This window comes from Microtus oregoni, unplaced genomic scaffold, assembly GCF_018167655.1.
Source record: "Microtus oregoni isolate MIOR12 unplaced genomic scaffold, Mior012 000034F_ref0000314, whole genome shotgun sequence".
Lineage (NCBI taxonomy): Eukaryota > Metazoa > Chordata > Mammalia > Rodentia > Cricetidae > Microtus > Microtus oregoni.
In genome coordinates, this window is record NW_024543093.1 from 6,240,504 (window position 1) to 6,260,915 (window position 20,412).

A 20,412-nucleotide genomic window follows, 5' to 3' on the forward strand; every position below is an offset into this window, starting at 1 on the left:
CATGGAAGGAATGGTGGGGAGGGAGAGTCGGGAAAGCAAACAAGCCAGGGCTGAAGAAGGGAGCGATTTTATAAGCCAAGGCTAAGCAGAGAAGGACTACAAAGGTGACAAGCTAGTCACACTGGTCCTCCAGGACATAGAGACATGCGCTAGAACAAGAGGACAGAGCTCCGGTCTTCTTAGCAGGATGTTTTAACCAGGCTCACATGGCTGCCATAAACAATTTTTCAGTCACTAAATCTAAAGTTAAAGATGCAAATCAATTATTGTTACTATTAATGCCATTTTGGTTTTTCAAGACAGGGTTTCTCTGTGTATCTCTGGCTGTCCTGGGACTAACTCTGCAGACCAGGCTGGCCTTGAACTCAGAGCTATCCACCTGGCTCTGCACTGAGAATGATGGGGTTAAAGGTATGCACCATCACGTGCGGCTTCAAATCAATTTTCTTTTTAAAGCAAGCCTCCTATTGTGTGATGACTTCAGATACCTTCCTACTACTCTGAAAGGAAGCCTAGAAAGCCCAGGCTTTGCTCAGAGTATGTGGGATGCCACTGAAGACATAGAAACCAGAGCTGGGGAGATGGATCAGGGGAAAGGAGCATGTGTTGTACAGACACAAGGGTCTGAGTTTAACTCCCCAGCACCCAGATGAGATCCAGGCATGGCTGCATCTGCTATAATGTCCCCAACATTGGTGGGTGGGGACAAGTGGCTCCCAGAAGCTAGCTGACCAGTTGGCCTAGCCAAAACAGCAAGCTTCAGGTTCAGTGAGAGACCTTGTCTCAATGTAATTAGGCAAACAGCAATAGTGGAAGACACTTGATATCCTTTTCTGGCCTCTGCATAAGTAAGTGTACATGGGTGTAGGCACCTACACACACATGCACACACATCACATACTCAGATGCAGACATTTGTATACATTTGTGAATATGCCACACATGATACACACATACATAAAGATAAAATACCAACTCTGAGTTCAGGCCGATTCCAAGACTAAGATCTCCAAGGACGGTCTTTCCTCCCTGCTGTCATTCAGGTTTGGCTACTCTACCACATTCTGACATGTTGGCTGAGGCCTAGATTGCTTGCTGAAAAACAGGTGTCCTCTGTCCTTCTCACCAATGACCTCATCCCTGTTCAAGCCAGGAAACACCCCTACCTTATCAGGAAAAAGACGACTCCAGGGGTTGCTCTAGCTAGCAGGCCTGGCCTCGGGCCATTTGAACCACCAGCCTGTCCTCTATCACAGCCCTTTGATCCTAAATACCATCTCTGTTAGCTTCAGCAAGCAGACTGAGACTCCCTTTACCTTGGTACCCTATGTCTGCCTCCTGTTCTGACCCTGCTCCCCCTCTCTCCCCATTACAAGGATTTCCATTATTATTTCCTTTCGTTTTCTCCTACTTGTATCTGCAGCCACACTCTACGTCCATCACAGGCGCACACGCATGTGGGACACACTCAGTCTTTCCTGGGCTCACCATCACAGGCACACACGCATGTGGGACACACTCAGTCTTTCCTGGGCTCACCATCACAGGCGCACACGCATGTGGGACACACTCAGTCTTTCCTGGGCTCACCATCACAGGCGCACACGCATGTGGGACACACTCAGTCTTTCCTGGGCTCACCATCATAGGCGCACACGCATGTGGGACACACTCAGTCTTTCCTGGGCTCACCATCACAGGCACACACGCATGTGGGACACACTCAGTCTTTCTTAGCATAATGGAAGGCCGCAACTAAAGACGGCAGCCCTCAGATTGGCCCCTCTGGACATGCTTCCTGCTCGCCAAGGTTCTAGGGACTGTTCTTTACAGCTTTAGTTAGAACTTCAAGATCAGACGCTGGACCTGAGGGATGTAATGTGTAGACAAATCTCAACATGGCCGACTCCCAACTCAAGATGCAGACAGTCAGTATTTAATAACCTGAGATGTCAGTCACATGATGTGGCCTGCTTAATTCAACTGTCTTTCTAGTCGTACACTTTCATCTGGTTCAATGCTTCCAAAATAGTACCTCACAAAAGTGTATCAAGCTCAATTCTTCACAGATAAGGTGTCTTCAAGAACCTTGACAAATGTAAATAAATCTTTTTTAAAAAGTGGCTACAATTGTAAAAATGGAAATAAGCCATTAAAGGATTTTTATTTGAATATAACATTCTAGATCATAAGTATGATTAGGTTTTTTTCATTTACTTATTTAGTGTGTAGGTCAGAGGACAACCTGAGGGAATTGTTTATCTCTTTGTATCATGTGGGTCTGGGGTTGAACCCAGGTTGTTAGGCTTGGAAAAGGCTCCTCGACCCGCTATGCAATCTCACTAGCCCGGGTGACTTTTACAGCCCAGTGTACTTTCATGCTACTGTTGCTGCTAACAAAGTTAGCTCGTATTAGTAAAAGCCGCTCAAAGTGAACCTACTTAAAAAACGGATGTAATGGGGTTGCACTCTCAGAACACCATCCTGATTTTGACCTTTCCTTGTAAAGGTAACACTATGGCTGCTTCTGGGCACACCCGAATTGGTGACAAAACCGCTCCTGTATCTGTAGCGATATTTTGTTTATGATCTAATAAATAAAACTTGCCTGAAGATCAGAGAGCAGAGCTAGTTACTACTTAGCCATAGAGCCCAGGGACTGGTGGTACACACCTTTAATCCCAGCACTCAGGAGGCAGAGGCAGGTGGATCTCTGTGAGCTCAAGGCCACCATGGGCTACACTAAACTGACCCAGTTTCAAAGAAAAACGGAGCCAGGAGGTGGCGGCTCACACCTTTTTAATCCCAGCATTTGGGAGTCACACACCTTTAATCCTAGCACTAGGGAGATGGAGAGAAGGAGGGATATGGCTGGCTGGGAGAGAGGAATATAAATCAGGAGCTCAAGGCTGAGAATTTGTAGAGACAGGATCTTGGTTCTGGGCATTTTGTAGAGGTAAGAACTAGTGGCCGGCTGTTCTGCTTCTCTGATCTTTTGGCTTTCACCCCTTAATATCTGACTTTGGTTTTTTATTATTAAGATCAATTAGAATTCATGCTACGCTAATCTTTTTTATTTCTCATGCCTCAAATTCTATTTCTTTTCTTTTTAAAAATATTTAAAAATTTAACTTTATGATTTATTTATTGAATTTATTTTTTTTTTGTGGTGTATACCTTTAATCCTGGCACTTGGGAGGCACAGACAGATCTCTGTGAGCTCAAAATCAGCCTAGTTTATAAAGCAAGTTCCCTGACAGTCAGGACTGTAACACAGAGAAATCCTGTCTTGAAAATTCCTAAAAAGTTTTTTAAAATATTTATGTATGGAGCCATCGCACAGAAAATCTGATAACTATACAGACTCTGTCGGCAGGAACCAACTGTTTTGATGTATGTGACCGTCTGCGGTTGCACTGTATAACTAACAAATGCAATCACTACCAGAACAGTCACATTATTTAACTTTATTTTATGTGCACTGGTGTGAGGGTATCAGATCCCCTGGAACTGAAGTAACAGATATTTGTGAGCTGCCACGTGGGTGCTGGGAACTGAACCTGGGCCCTTGGAAGAACAGCCAGTGTTCTTAACCACTGAGCTATCTCTCTAGCCCCTCAAATTCTATTTCTGAAGAAAGGGACACTACCTACTTTTGAAAGATTGAACAATAATAAAGAAACTAACAAAAACAGATGGATGAACAGATGATAGATGGATAATAGACAGACAGAAAGACAGACACATGTGACTCTGTTTCTCAACTTTGGTATAAGACATCAACTTATGACTGATGCCAATCTCTCCACCTGTGGTGATATCAGGAGAGACATTTGCTCAGAATCTGTGCTATACCCATAATAAGTGAGGCTCTTCTGCTTTGTCCATCAGCAGTCGGTCACATTCCCTGTGGAAGTTTCTATCTTACCTGGCCTCTGCTTCTCTCCAACAATGAAGCTGATGGTAACAGTCGCACCCTGGCAGCACCATTCCACAGCTGGGACTAAGTGGGTGACAGGTAGGAGCAACCTCAGGTAAAAAAACGCTTCAGACTCATTGTTTTTATTGGAAGTTCTGGAAAGTTTCTGTGGCTGTTGTTTCACTTTTGTTTTTTTTATAATAAAGTACTTTTCACTGTACTGTTCACTTGGTCAATTTCTCAAGACCCAAGTTATTGGGGGTCTGGGACACTATTGTCCAGTGCTTAAGACCTGTGACCTATCTAGCTGTTATTTTCACCAAAGACTGACAAACCGTCATGGCGCAGAAGACATCTAACACGGGAGATGCAGCCTAGACCCAGGCCTCATGATCTGCCTGTTATATAAGGCTGTGGAAAAGGTACAATGCTTCAGCCTTCATGTCACTGTGATATACAATGCACTGTCTTTAATAAGGTGCCACAAGCATTACTAGAGTCAGAAACCACTGGCACGCCTTCCACACAAGTCTCTTACACTGCAAACATGGCCACAGAGGCCACAAAAGCCTAGCACAGTAATTCCTTCTGTGGAAAATGGAAGAAAGCATTTCCTATTAATACTTAGCATTAATACTTATAAACATCTAATGAAGAAGAATGGGATGTACCCTTTGAGTACTCTAATGTAATAGAGAAGCACAATTGAAGGACAGAAACATGTCCAATGCAGTCAGTCTAGAAAGAGACAAAGGAGGCCAGGGCTGTGGTCATGCCTGTAATTTATCTCAGCAGGCTGAGGCTGAGAGATGGTGAATTCAAGGCCAGCAGGTAAACTAACATAAGGAGAAGACTTGAACCAGCGCCGCCTGGCACAAGTGACGACTTTCTTCCTCCTATGCAGCCATGTGATCAGTGACAGACAGACCCACATCTTCTTCAGAGCAGTCACATGAACACATTTTAAAAAAGAGTACATATACTCTTCATGAAAATCTACTGAAACTAGATTTTGGACATGTTAGAAAAATCACAGAATCAAATATTGCACCAGAGACCGTAGAAACAACTGTACAAAGGAACAACTTACCTCGATAGCAAAGATGCCTTTATCGCGACCATAGACTTTCATCTCTTCTGGAAAAAGCTGAAAAGCATTTCTGTATGGAATACGGTCCTCTTCAACAAACCTGTGCTTTACAGAAAGGAGTCTTGATGAGAGCTGCACACTGGCTCTGGGTAAACTTTCTGAAAACCTCCCCCTTCACAAGGGAAGGGGTAGTTTGTGCAGCATTCTATCTCCTGCATATTTTTAAAGGAGAAAGCTGCTGTCCCCTGCACCCTGTAGGAGAGCAGTCGGCTGATGGTCTGCAGAATGCCTAACTCTAACTAATTCGATAAGTGTGTCTGAGAAGGGTGTATTTTCCCACTCACCACCAGGCTCCCAGATCACTCCTTTCATGTCTGCTGCCATCACTGGACTAGCTCCGCCACTGTGAATCCCTTCTACAGGAAGTTCTTCCTTGGTCCTCATTTCCTTGTCCTCCCTTCTGTCCTTAGGACCTAGCCAAGAGCGCACTAGCTGATGGAAAACTATTAAGGTTTCTGTCCCAATGCCTTGTATACAGCAGGAGGCCAAGCATTTAAACTCCAGACATTTAAAGATGGACCAAAACACTTATTGACATTCCACTCATCAAGTCAAAGTTGTGGGGTACAACATAGCACTAGCACTATGGGAAAACAGCAGTGACCCAAATAGGCCAAACTTCTGTTCCTGCCGAGCTTGAGTTCTAGTGAGAAGAGGAAACGCGGGCAGTCAGTCAACAAGTCTACAATGTGCTAAAAACAAAGGAGAGAGCGAGAGAGAGCAGGACAGAGGTCTGGTGTGCAAAGTCCTAAACAAAGTATCAAAGGAACTCAGACCCAGTTGGGAATAAGCACCCAGAATGCACTGCCTTGGCCCCCATTGTTGCCAACTTCCTAAAAAAAGAAAGTGTTGACCTAAACTTAATTTCAAAATTAAAATGTGATTCCTTTTAGTACTGAAACTTAAGAATTAAACATTTAAGGTACGAATGGACAAAAACCTCTCCCAGCTGGGTTTTCATTGATTGTTTTAGTTTATATAAAGTATCTGTGCATAGTAGACTACAATACTGGCTTAATATTATTATATACATGATATAAAACACACCTATCCCTTGAAAAACCACCTACACTTCCAAATGCTAACATACACATCACTTATTTAGTCTTTGATATATATACAATATATAACTGTAATATGATATATACATAAAATATGCAAATATATGGACAATAAAGGTGAGAACACGTGCTATCAATGTGCCCAGTGCTGAAAGTAAGGTAGTAACAGGAGATGGAGAGACCACCCACTCTTCCAGGGCAGCAGTCACGTGACCACAGTGCGCTAGAGAGGTGTGTCTGTGCAGCAGGAGAAGCAGGAGAGAGAAATGAAAAGTGGGGAAGCAGAGATGTCCCAGAGCAGGCGTTGGGTGTGTGGGGTTTTTACAATGACTCACTGCCTGCAGTCTTCTCAACGTCTTACTTTAGAATTTGAAATTTCTTTTAGAAAAACTTTTTCCCTCAAATGGATGGCAGCTCGGTCAAAATTCGAACACACTATTTCCCTTAGTGGGGATTAACAACTGGCTATCTGGATCCTTAGCGGGGATTAACTGCTGGCTACTGGATCCTTAGGGGGAGGGGAATTAACAGCTGGCTATCTGGATCCTTAGCGGGAACTAACAGCTGGCTATCTGGATCCTTGGGGGGGGGGGGGATAACAGCTGGCTACTGGATCCTTAGGGGGAGGGGAATTAACAGCTGGCTATCTGGATCCTTAGCGGGAACTAACAGCTGGCTATCTGGATCCTTGGGGGGGGGGATAACAGCTGGCTACTGGATCCTTGGGGGGGATTAACAGCTGGCTACTGGATCCTTAGGGGGAGGGGGATTAACAGCTGGCTATCTGGATCCTTAGCGGGAACTAACAGCTGGCTACTGGATCCTTAGTAGGGATGAACAGCTGGCTACTGGATCCTTAGCAGGGATGAACAGCTGGCTACTGGATCCTTAGCGGGGACTAATAGCTGGCAACTGTATCCTTAGCGGGGACTAACAGCTGGCTATCTGGATCGATCCAGGAATTTGTTGACAAAGGAACTGGCACCAAATGAAAGTGTCCTGCACCCTCTCCCACCCAACAGAGCACGTTAGCAGCTCCTAGAAATGCTCTTTGCCCATAATTTTACCGCAGCTTTTGGAAGCTTTGATTTGAGACACACTGGGCTTTAATAAGCCGCCAGAGGTTGCAGATCATTAAAGCTGCGCCACATTGAAGCTGCGTGCACTGTGCAACAGTCCTGTCCCATCAATCCTTTCCATTTCTCTATCCACCAGCTTTATCCAGGCCAGCACTTCCTGTAGAAAGCACAGACCACTTGCCTCCCTGCACAGGATATCATTTCCACATAGCTGCCCAAGGGACCCTTTATGAACACAGCTCAGATGGTCTCTCTGGCTGCAATCTTCCCACTACTCGTTATAGCACTTAAAACCAAAGTCCTAATGGGTGCAGGGCTATTTCTGCGGTGATAAAGTATGTCCTGGAAGTGTATCAAAGTGATGGCTGTGTATTTCTGGACATACAGAAAACCAATGAATTGCATTTTACCTTTTGTTTTGTTTTGTAATGTGAGATGGTCTCACTAAGTAGCCCTGGCACACCTGGAACACACTTCACACTTCTGTCTGCCTCTGTTTGCTGAGTCAGAGGATTAAAGGCTTGGACCATCAGGCTGAGTATAAATTGTATATCTTCTTAGAGATTTATTTATTATTCTATACACGAGTACTTTCCTGCACATCTGTATATGTAACACATGTGTGCTTGGTATCATGGAGGCCAGAAGAGGGCACTGGATTCCCTGGAGCTGGACTTTATAGACAAGATGGGAGAGCCATGGGAATGCTGGGAACTGAACTCAGGCTCTCTGAGAGAGCAGGAAGTGACTTAATCACAGAGTCACCTCTCCAGGCCTTAGGAGTGGCATATTTTTTAAATGGTTGAGAATTTTATATATGTAAATTATGTTTCAAAATTTTTAAATTAAGGGTGATGAGAGGAGAACTAAAGGTAACAACAACTAAAATTTATTATATACATGTATGAAAGTGACAAAGAATTTTTTTTAAGGGGGAAAAATTCTACCCTAGCATGGCTTACAAAGACACACCTCTGTCCTGCTCACCTCAGTCCTCCGCCCTTCAATCAGCTCTCTTCTTCCAGGCCCACTCCTCACTTCCTTGATCAGACAGAGTCCACTCCTGCTCAGAGCTTGGCACTAACAAGGGTGGCCCTCGCTACCTGGAATACTGGGATCTTCATGGGTTGGCTGCTCTTTCATTCAAAGTGCAGCTCAAATGCCTCTATACCAATCTAAAGCAGCCTTCAGTCATACCCTTACAGTGTCCGAGCTCAGCCCGTGCTCTGCACCTGCCTGGCCGATCATTTTCCCCTTTATTTACGTCCATCTGTCTCTCCCTCTCATCTTCAACTGCACGAGAGCAGGGACTTGACACACTTCTCTCAGCTGTATGTACCTCAAGGGTCTAAACCCTCGGCCACTCTGTGAGTACAGCAGATACTCAACAAGTATTTGTACTGTAAATGTTGGCTGTTGTTACTTTCTATCATTACTGCTAGCAGGAGGGTCCTTTATGGCTAATGTGAAGGAATAGGAACTAATCCTGAGGCCTATGGAAGCTGCTCTGAAGATAAATAGGCAATGACAGCTTACAATCACTGGTAAGATTTGTAGGGCCAGCATGGTGGCACCTTTAATCCCAAAATTGGAGGTAGAGGTAGGCGGATCTCTGAGTTAGGGGCCAGTCAGGGCTACACAATGAGCAACCCTGTCTCAAGAAAAGAAAAGAGAAACAGAAAGAATGGAAGAATGAAAGAGAGAGAGGAAGGAAAGACATATATAATTCTAGTCAAGCGAACGATGTCTCCCTACAAACCAACGTTCTTAGCTTTCAAAGTTCAGCAATAGCTCTCAGGCTGAACATCCTGAAGAACCTCCTGGAGGCAACGCAACAGAGATAAACAGGCCCTACCCCAGTTCTGCCGCAGTCCCCGGATAATGCTAGGGTGGCCCACTCAGAAGCGACAAGTTGAGATCTGTCTTAGAGCTCTTTCTGGGGGAACAAAGGTGACAGCCCTTTCTTCTGCCGCCCCAAGGAACTAAGTCTCCAACTTGTACACCCCAGGGAGCACAGTGACAGCCCTCCAGCTAACTAGACTCGATCTCCTTGAAGGCATTTTAGAATTCCCCTCTGCGGAGGAGGAGAGTCAGAGCAAAGGATGGTGAGCATGGGAGGAACTCAGGACTGGGACTGTCTATACAGGCACACAGTGTTTTCTCTAAGAACTGCAGAAAGATATTTTCTTTTCATTTGCTAAGTTTCTGGGAGAGTTCTGATGCCCATACAGATTGCCCTGGGACAGCTCGGAAGATACCATTCAGTTCTCATGATTAGGAATCTTTCTTGAAAGACCCTCTGGTTATTAGCACAAGACTGCAGACAGAGAGCTCAGCTGGGAAATGAGCAAGCACCCAGGTGAGGTGAGGCATGGAGGGAAGGACGGGTTCCAGGGCTTCGGGAAGTAGAAGAGACAGAACATAATGACTGGCGCGTGTGTCGAGTGAGGAGAGAGCCCAGGAACAGCCCTAGGTTTCCTGACAGAACACCAGGGTCCACAGCATGTGCTAAGAGCACTAGAGAAGAGCAGGGTCAAGGAGACAGATGCTGAGGCACTTCCTAGTCATACTGATTCAACCATAAAGACATCAAGTAGTCATGTCCAGTGGCAGCTCTACAGATGAACAGACAGGTCTGGCCCTTACTAGACAAGTCTGGGCTGGTAACAGAGTCGGGAGTCTTCAGCATATAGACAATAATTAAAGTCTTGGGAGAAGATGATGTCATCTAGTGAGGGCACAAAGCAAGGCAATCCTCAACTCAGAGAATCACAAGTGGTCTATGTGCAGCTGCTCACACCCAGAAAAGCTTTGTTATTTGGTTAATGTCCAAAATCAAAGGCACCACAGCCATTTACTAGAAGCATGCTATCTAATAAAAGGGCCAAGCACCAATAATGATGACGGTGATGAGGAGCGCTGAACAAGCACGGCAAGCCAGAGCTCTAGCGATGCTTCAGATCAGATGCTCTAACTGTGATGCGGGGCCAAGGGCTGAGCAGCTGGAGCCCTAAGGTGCATTTTATTACAGACCCATTCACCTAAGGAAGCAGAAACAGGCATTTCCTGACTTGCTTAGTGTGATGTCATGTAACAACAAACTGGCAGAGTCCAGAGTTTGGCTTCAAACTTGTGCCCTTGTAAGCATTCCATACACTGATTAAACCCAATGCTATTATTCAGAACGCATATAAAGCAAAGGAGAAATGAATACATTAATGACTTTGGTCTGCCTGGTAAGTGACTGATTCTTCTACACTCAGCTCATTAGTACAGTGTAGTTGGCTGTAGCTCAAGCATGCACTTCCTTTGGTCAGTCTTTCTGTCTAAAACTGTCTAGACTACCTCAAAATATGTAAATATCTTCTACTGCATAACAAGATCTTTCTATAATTCTGAAATCAACTTTTCTAATAAACAGGGTGCCTATATTTTAGCTTTACAACCACAACACATAGTTTTATACAAATACTAATAGTCATTTTGTTAGTAAAAGATCCCCTGTTCAGCTGGAGAGATGGCTCAGTGGTTAAGAGCACTGACTGCTCTTCTAGAGGTCGTGAGTTCAATTCCCAGCAACCACATGGTGGCTCACAACCATCTGTAATGAGATCTGGCGCCCTCTTCTGGCATGTGGGCATGCATGGAAGCAGAATGTTGTATACATAATAAATAAATAAATCTTAAAAAAAAAAGATCCCCTGTTCATCTTTTCCAAGAAAAATATTTAAGTCTGCACAGGAATATTAATGTCATTTTTCTCTTCTAAGTATTTTATTCACATTAGATAATTAACTTTCTAATATCTCATATGAGGGGAACACTACAATTCCTATCATATCATTGATTAACTTAGGAATTTGAATCCAAGTTCCACGCAATTATTAACTGTCACTGTCAGTCTGACTGGATTGGACTCACCCAGGAGACACATTTACCTCATGTGTATCTGAGGAAATAGTCCTGGAGAGGCTTAACTATGGGAGAACCCACTGGGTATGCAGTTGGCACCCCATGGGCTGGGGTCCTGGTCCAAATGGAGTAAGGACAGCGACATCCCTTCCTCTAGTCAATGATCTGATATGAGTAAGCCGCCGCCCATCACCAAGATGGCGGCCTGCATCCCCTTACACCACAAGCCAACACAAATCTTTCCTCTTCTAAGTTAGTTGTTTTCATCAGTTCTTAATCACAAAGAGAAAAGTAACCCATGTACTACCCAAGCTTTCCATTCCTTTCCTCACTATAGGCTTTCTTGTAAAATTAAGAATATCCAAAGGCTGTTCTGAAGTTCACACAGATGATCATGGAAAAACAATCAGGAAGGAAGTTCCACTCACCTCAGAAGGTCAGAGAGAGTAATGGTTTCTCTCTGCCAGAGCAAGGACAGAGAGCAGAGAGCCAGGGTCCTGGGTACAGTCATCTTCGGGACACCCTTCTCCTTCCACTCTGAGTATTCCACTCCATCAACAGATCCAGAACAGACATCTGGGGCTTCTTTACAAACAAAGAATATTTTTAAAAATGGATAACAAATCAAGGGGCATTCAAAATAGATTATAACTGATTCACTCTGTATAAACAATCTAGCAGTGAAGGCCAACAAAAGCTTTAGAAGGGAACCAGGCTAAAAATAACTAGGTTATCTGTGGAAGTGGGGTGGATTGAGAGCCTGAAAAGAGATACAAATTTGTAGATAGCCAAAACAAACTATTTTTAAAATAAAAGGATAAACAATTACAAAGAAAAGTGAAAGTCCTTTGCTTGAAGACCTCTCAGGGAGCCCTCTCCTAGAACCCGAGAAGGAGGCAGCACTTTCTCCCACCCAACCCACCTTCCAGGTACCCTCTAGCGGACACTGTCTACTCTACAGACAGGGATGGATCTCACACTGTGCCACTCCCCGAGGGCTGGGGAAATGACAGTGAACAAGGTCTCACCTTTCCTGTAATTTACTCTCTCCTAAGAGCAATGAACAAAAATTACAATGGACAGAGAAAGGTGCTATTCAGAAAAATGGCAATGCAGGAGCATCCAAGGACATCCAAGGGAGGAGGGGCAAGATGGCTCTTTTGAGTGGGTGGTCAGAAAGTCCCCTCTAAGAAGGTGGTATCTGAGCAGAAAGGTGATGAATTCTACTTTGAGGGGAAATCCCAACATGCCAACAGCAGTGAAAAAGTGTGTGTGGATTTGTTTGTATTTGTGTGCATGCGTGGGAGGGGCTTACAAGTGAGGGAAAGTGGCAGCTTATAATGCAGAGTATGGAAACCACACTTCCGAGCTCAGGATCTATACTCTGGATTTCACTCTAGGTAAGGAGAGAACTTTAGGGAGTTTTAATGTGAGGGCAACATGGCCTCACTCCTGTGCTTAATACAGACCACCCACAGCAGAGGGATGAAATTACGGAGGGTTGGGATGGAAACAGGCAGTCTCTCTTCCAGGACAGTCAGGACATGAGCTGGACAGGAGCAAAGCACTTCACTACAGATGGGGAAGAGTGGTCAGGTTCGAGGCAGACTTGAAGGCAGAATCAGAAGGGCTTAGTGGTTGGCTGGTATAAGCTAAGAGAAGAAAACAAGCATGGTTCTGGCAAATGCAACAAGAATGAAGACATTTGCCAAGACAAAGGAGATGGCAAAGAAATCAAGATGTTACACTGATCAAGTGTGGTAGCACAGATCTGTGTTTCTAGCATCAGCAAGGGTAGGGTAGGAAGGTTGAGTCAGAGGCCAGGCTAGGCAGCATAGTGAGCTACTGTTCCAAAAGCACACAGAGCTGCAGTGGTAAGCATGAGGTCTTTCCAGACACACGGACAACTGGCAAGCAGGCGTTTAACTAGGGAGGAGCAGGATTAGCTGCTCCCTCCTCCTTTTCAGGGATCAAATTTCTGATTTGGAACAGTAGTTACAAAGTTAGCACTGTGGGACCAGGGAGCTAGCTCAGCAGGCTAAGGCACTGGCCATCAACTCTGATAACCTAAGTTCAATAATCAGGACCCACATGGTGGAAGGGAGAATCGGACACCTGAAAGTTGTCCTCTGAGCTCCACATGTGTTTACTGAACACACACACACAGGCATGCACACATACACTTACACATATATGCACAAACACACATGCACACATGCATGCACACAAACACAAATACACATACACACACCACACTTGCACACACGCCTGGGTGGTCACTGTGGCCTGTGCTACACCAGACTGATGACGGGCTCTGCTCTAGTAAAACGTCTGTGGATGGACACCTAGCTGACTCTAGGCTCTCTGTCACTACCTTCTGAACCTCTGTCCTGTCTCCTCTCTCCTTCTGGATTGATTTCCTGAATCCTATTTCATTTTCTTTCTGATTCTGCATTTATTTTTATGATTTTTTTGTTTTGGTTTAGATTAATATGTAACATTTGAATTATATTAAGATATAATATTAAATGGATGTTGAAAATGAACAGAACATTTTGTGAGGACAGTAGACTACACTTCGCTCTCTTTATTATAGCAGCATGAAGAGACATTTGAATTATGTGCACATACAATCTTGCCTCTCTCTCTAATATATTAGAATAAAAGGCTTTCTGGATGATTACCTATGGTGGTAGTAGTTATATCTGAGTGGGATGGCAGCTGGTGCTTTGTCTTCTTTGTAACTCTGCACTTTATAGTTTTATATTGAATGGTATTCATGATTAGTGTAAAAACTAAAAGATAGCTCTAAAAATAATTTTTTTTAAAGATTTTCTTCTTTATTTCTGTGCAAGTATGTCTGAAGGTGTGTGTGTACCACCAGTGTGCCTGGTACCTGCACAGGCCAGAAGAAGACATCAGATCCCCTAGAACTCGAATTACAGAGGATGTGAGCAACCATGTGGGTGCTGGGAATTGAACCTGGATCTTCTGGAAGAGCAGCAGGGTTCTTAACCACTGAGTCATTTCTCCAGTCCCCAAAATACCTTTTTAAAAATACACTAAGACATCTTGAATTTTGCATGCAAAAGGATGGAAATAGAAACACTTTACTGAGTGAGATAACCCAGATCCAAAAAAGATGAATATGGTATGTACTCATTCATAAGTGGATTCTAGCCATAAATAAAGGACATTGAGCCTATAATTCGTGATCCTAGAGAAGCTAAATAAGAAGGTGAACCCAACGAAAAACATATAGTTATCCTCCTGGATATTGGAAGTAGACAAGACTGAGAGGCAAAAGTTGGGAGCACAGGGGTGGGGGTAGGGGTAAAGGGAGATGGGGAGAGAGAAGGGAGAAATGGAGGATGTGGGGAGCTTGGGGAAATGGGATGGTTGAGATGGAGGAAGGGTAGATATGGGAACAGGGAAGTAGATATCTTAACTAAGGGAGCCATTTTAGGGTTGGCAAGAGACTTGACTCTAGAGGGGTTCCCAGGTGTTCAAGAAGATGTCCCCAGTTAGGTCCTTGGGCAGCAGAGGAGAGGGTGCCTGAACTGGCCTTATCCTATAGCCACACTGATGAATATCTTGCATATCACCATAAAACCTTCATCTGGCGATGGATGGAGATAGAGACAGAGACCCACATTGGAGCACTGGACTGAGCTCCCAAGGTCCAGATGAAGAACAGAAGAAGTGAGAACATGAGTAAGGAAGTCAGGACCGCGAGGGGTGCATCCACCCACAGAGACAGTGGGACTGATCTAACGGGAGCTCACCAAGGCCAGCTGGACTGGGACTGAATGAGCATGTGGTCAAACTGGACTCTCTGAATGTGGCTGATGGTGGAGGCTGACTGAGAAACCAAGGACAAAGGCACTGGGTTTTGATTCTACTTCATGTTCTGGCTTTGTGAGAGCCTAGTCTGTTTGGATGCTCACCTTCCTAGACCTGGATGGAGGGGGGAGGACCTTGGACTTCCCACAGGGCAGGGAACCCTGACTCCTCTTAGGACTGGAGAGGGAGGGGGAGAGGAGTGGGGGGAGGGGAGAGGGGGAGGTAAATGGAAGGAGGGGAGGAAGTAGAAATTTTTAATAAAAAAATTAAAATAAAAAAACAAAAAACCACTAAGATTTCATTCAGTTTGTTCTTCTTGGTCACATGACTCAGCAAGTCATTCTTCCTAGGTCAAGTTCCCTCCTTACACATCCTGAACACCAGGAGACAGGTGCTTGTTCATTGGTTTGTTTTTGAGATATTGTCTCAGTCCAGGCGGGTCTCAAGGAATGCTGATCTTAAACTCCTGATTCTCATGTCTCTACCTCCCAAGTGCTGGGATTATAGGCACACACCACCACACCTGGCAGGACTATGTTAGTCTTAAAATGCAATGCTGGCGTTAACATTGAAAATATCAGTGATGTAGGAGGGTCTTCTATCTATCTGTTGCTTTCATTGGTTAATTAATAAATAAAACTGCTTGGCTTGATAGGTCAGAACACAGGTAGGCGGGGAAGACAGAACAGAATGGTAGGAGGAAGAATGTAGAGACAGGCAGATGCCATGAAGATCCGGCCCAAGATGGACATAGGTTAGAATCTTCCCGGTAAGCCACCACGTGGTGCTACACAGAATATTAGAAATGGATTAGATCAATATGTGATAGTTAGCCAATAAGGGACTGAAGATAATGGGCCAGGCAGTGATTAAATGAATACAATTTGTGTGTTGTTATTTCGGGTGTAAAGCTAGCAGTGTGGGAGCCTGGCAGGACAAAATGCAGGCCTGCTTGCCTCATCACTACACATCAGGATGGCAGTCAGTGCACTGTTAGATGGATAGGCTGAGTTAGAGATCTGAGACCCACACTACGGAAGAAGAGAACCAAGAACCACCTCCCATGAGCTGTCACACAAGGACACTCTTGCACACACATGAATAAGAAATAAGTGACTCTCTAAAAGGTTCTAGACAGACTGGTTCTCCTTTACCTGACTTTGGTGATGCTTTGGTGACAGGGAAAGGCTTTGGAATCTGGGGCTCAGACTGGAACTCTGCTCCACTTTCAAGGGGATAGGAGGTGTCACTTAGCAGCTCAAGTTCACTGGCCCAATCTGAACTCTGCTGATTGTCTTCCAATACCTGTCCATAAAATAACAGACAGAAACAACTGCTGGAGAGTAAAGGTTAGCTTTTGTGATAGGCCTTCCTGGGGAACGGTTCCCCGACAGTTCCCCCGCAAGGCTTCTGGGAGAGGGGCTGCAAACAAGGGTGAGTGGGCAAACAGTCTGCTGGCACACACCCACACCAGGTGGGTGCTTCCAGGAGTGTTTCTCTTGTCAAGAGAAATGAATGGAAGATGCAGGGCTTGCAGATGAAGCCCAGTTGATAGACTGCTTGCTTGGCTTGTACAAAGTCCTTGGCTTGGTTCTCTGCACATAAACTGGGCACCGTAGTTATGGCTGTCACTCTAGCAATTGGGAGGTAGAAGCAAGTCAAGGGCGTCTTTGACTACACAGCAAGGGTTGGCTGATAATGACAATGATGTTCTATCACAGCAATAGATGCCCTAACTAAGACTTGGTTAGAGGCTATAGTTCAGAGGCAGAATGCTTGCCTACTATGCATGAAGCCCTGGATTCAATCCCCAGCACTGCACAAACTATGGTAATGGATGCTATGATCTCAGCATAAAAGAGGGAGAGACAGGAAGATGAGAAGTTCAAGGTCATCCTCAGCTACCTACTGAGTCTGAGGCCCATAAGGACCGCCCAAGACTTTGCCTCTACAGCAGGGAGGGGCCTGTTTATAAAGAACAACATTTCAGATGTGATGACCATAATGCACAGTGACAGTTTGCAATTCCTGTCTTTTCAACTGCAGACTCATCTGTCTCACTACATACGTGACATTTCCTCATGGATGTCTAACAGTTGCCTCAACTTAACATGTCCCATGCCCAACTCCTGATCTCCCAGTCCCACCTGCCCTTTCAGTTTAAGGTGACTCCTTCCTTCTAGCTGCTTAGGCTGAGAACCTTGTAGTCATCCTGGATGCCTGCCTCCCACATCCCACCGCTAGTCCATCAGGAAATCCTCCTGGCTCTATCTCCAAAGCTCATCTAGTGCCCTACTCATCATTTCCTGTGCATTGCCAGCCCTCAGCCTGACACCACACACCAAATGTAGGCTTGGATCTCCTGTGTACTGCCAGGCCCCAGCCTGATGGCTCTCACTAAATGTAGGCATGGCTTGTGGGTCCCAGTGAGGCCTGAAGTTCAGCATTTCTTCCCCTCTACACCTCATGTTAATCCCAGTTCCAGAACCCCCTCATCTCCCTGGTAAGTCCCCCTGGCCATTCTGGATTATGTAATATCCTTCCTGCTGCTCCATTATACACATTTGTTGGCTTGTTCTGGAAATTTCCAGTTTATCCATAGCTTAAAAGTTGTAGGACAGGATTCTGATGCAGGCATCTCTAATTCTTAGAACAGCTGCATCCAGAGCTCTAGGATCACGTCTGTAGACTTACTGAGAAGCCTGTATCTCTGAGGATGGAACCCATGGAATTGAACTAACTGCAAGGCAAGTTCTGTCTGTGAGCTATATACCCCATGCCTGTTTCTATTTTAAAATATAATTCTCTCTTCCTTTCAAAAGGAGTATTGCTGTACTCGTGAGACAGAAATAATATTTACCCATGAGCTTCCAATTTCACTTCTTATTTCTTCACCAGGGTTTAGTGTGATAGTGTTCACCCAGGTGTTTACTCACACCAACAAAACTTTTGTCTCTAAGTTTTCAGTTAACCTAAAGAGATTAGAGTGTCACAGAGAACCCTAGACTCTCATTCCTATATTCTATCACAACATCACAGTATACAAAGACAACCACAAACAAAACACCAGGTGTGGGATTTGAACATCATGTCCTTACTGCTTTAAGTAATTCTCTCTTTTTCTTTTTTCCTTTTAAAGAGTCACCATAAAACCATACAGCATCTTTTGCTTTTCTGGACAAGCATGTGACTCATATATCCAGACAGGCTAGCATCCCATAACTTTATGATCATAAAATGTTTCTTTTTTCCAGTTAATTCAAACTACCTTTCAGGAGTTGCTTGAAGCTTATCATCTCCTATATGAGAGGGTCATTCCCTAGGTCATTTCCCTAAGTTCTGTCAGCATGGTTTGACTAACCTCAGCCCCAGGTCTACCCTAGTCACGGAGGATGCATGTACAGCTTGGGGGCACTGCCTCGCTCACCTCTGTAGCCTATTCCTTTCATCTGGACCAGGACTCTCAGTCCTGGATCACTGACCTTTGCATACAGACCTATGAGGACCCGACCAAACAAGGAAATGCTGGGCCAAGCTCCCAAGTTCCTACCACACCTGAGTCACATGGCTTAGAATCTCATCTTAGCCCTGGAGGGTAGCAACCACTCATGGGACAAGTCTGTGGTTGGGACACTTGCCTTTGTCTGCAGTGGAACTGTTCTCAATTCCAAGGAAAAGGTACGATAACACATGTCTAAAGAACATCAGAACAAACTGCTCACAGACAGAGCGGCTCTAATAGGTGCTCTAATAGGTGGCCTGACTTCACTTCAAAGCTTCTGAGACAGACAAGAAGGGAGCTGGATAAGTAAGCAGGAATGTCAAGTCAAAGAAAGGACATGAGCAGGGCTTAGGGATGTGGTAGACTGCTTGTCTGGCATGCACAAAGCCCTTGGCCTGGTCCTCTACACATAAACAGGGCACCATAACTTAATGTCTGTTACTTTAGCATTTGGGAGGTGGAGGCAAGTCAAGGCCGTCCTTAACTACAAAACAAACCTGGCCTGGGATATATAAGACCCTATTTCTTTCTTTTTTTTTTTTTTTGGTTTTGGTTTTTTGAGACAGGGTTTCTCTATAGCTTTGGTGCCTATCCCGGAACTAGCTCTTATAGACCAGGCTGGCCTCGAACTCCCAGAAATCCGCCTGCTTCTGCCTCCCGAGTGCTGGGATTAAAGGCATGTGCCACCACCGCCCGGCTGACCCTATTTCAAAATAAAACAAAATAAGCCAGGTGATGGTGCACGCCTTTAATCCCAGCACTTGGGAGGCAGAGGGATTGGATCTCTGTGAGTTTAACGCCAGTCAGGGATAAATAATAAGGTCCCTTCTCAAAAAACAGTAATACTACTACTGATAATAATAATAGGAATAACATATGCAAAAAATTCTAACAACAACAACAAAAAACAAGACAAGCAAACCCCACATACATGACAGGAGTCCCTCAAGAGCCATTCTTCTAGTCTTGGGGTAGAGCTCAGAGGCTTGGTGATTTACTAGCTTCTGAGTTTGACCACAACATTGCAAAACAAGTAAGACATTCTGGAAAGTTCTGAGTGAGCTGGGTGTTGTGGCTATAATCCTAGCACTTGAAAAGCTGAGGCAGGTGGATTAACTGGAGTACAAGGCTAGCCTGGACTATAGAGTAAGATCCTGACTCAAAAAAAAAAAAAAACCAACAAAAACTTTAAAAAGGAAGCTGAGGGCGATGGTGGCGCACGCCTTTAATCCCAGCACTCAGGAGGCAGAGGCAGGCGGATCTCTGTGAGTTCAAGACCAGCCTGGTCTACAGAGCTAGTTCCAGGACAGGCTCCAAAGCCACAGAGAAACCCTGTCTCGAAAAACCAAAAAAAAAAAAAAAAAAGGAAGCTGAACTTTAAATGCCTGAATGTTCCAAATGGTTTAATAAACAGCCACAATTCACTGTCAAGTCGGGATCATTCCAGATTGCACCAGAAGCCTCTTCCCCAAAAACCTATAAACATGGACCACAGTCAGACAAGAAGCCACACACAGCACCTCTGTCTGCCACACAGGCAGATTTTGCTCCATGGCTCACCTTGGCTTTCTTTCTGCTTGTACGAACCGGGTTTTTACAATAGGCTTGCTTGCTCTTCTGAAGATAACGCTTCCAAAAATTGTGTAAAACTTTGTCCTAAGGTAGAAGGGAAGCAAGGGGTGCATCATCATGATGGCAAACACAATCACATCTCTACCACACACGCTGTCCTCCTGTGCAGGTCACCTCCAATCAAATGCCTTCTCACCTGCTCTCCCTCATCAGGTACATGGGGACACTGAATAATAAATGCTTCACTTTGTTTCTCAGCGCAGGAGACTAAATATAGTCCTCAAGAGATACTTCTAAGTCTTGGAGTTAGGGGAAAGGATAGATAGACATTAAGATCACCACAGAGCCAGCCTATTCTTTTACATAATCTGGAT

At 44.7% G+C, this 20,412-nt stretch overlaps 1 protein-coding gene and 1 non-coding gene across 4 annotated transcripts in view; both read right to left on the minus strand.

Annotated features, from left to right (window-relative positions):
* The window catches only part of LOC121432394 (TATA box-binding protein-associated factor RNA polymerase I subunit B), a 69,258-nt gene that overhangs the window by 33,738 nt on the left and 15,108 nt on the right, over positions 1-20,412 (minus strand). For all 3 annotated transcript variants that reach the window (XM_041630337.1, XM_041630338.1, XM_041630339.1), the window contains exons 5-8: positions 20,027-20,122; positions 16,119-16,269; positions 11,550-11,706; positions 5,010-5,109 (exon numbers count right to left, since the gene is read on the minus strand). In XM_041630337.1, coding sequence (XP_041486271.1) covers positions 5,010-5,109; positions 11,550-11,706; positions 16,119-16,269; positions 20,027-20,122 — 504 coding nt within the window. The remainder of the gene's footprint in view (positions 1-5,009; positions 5,110-11,549; positions 11,707-16,118; positions 16,270-20,026; positions 20,123-20,412) is intronic.
* Positions 3,322-3,456, minus strand: LOC121432533. The gene has a single exon (XR_005972205.1).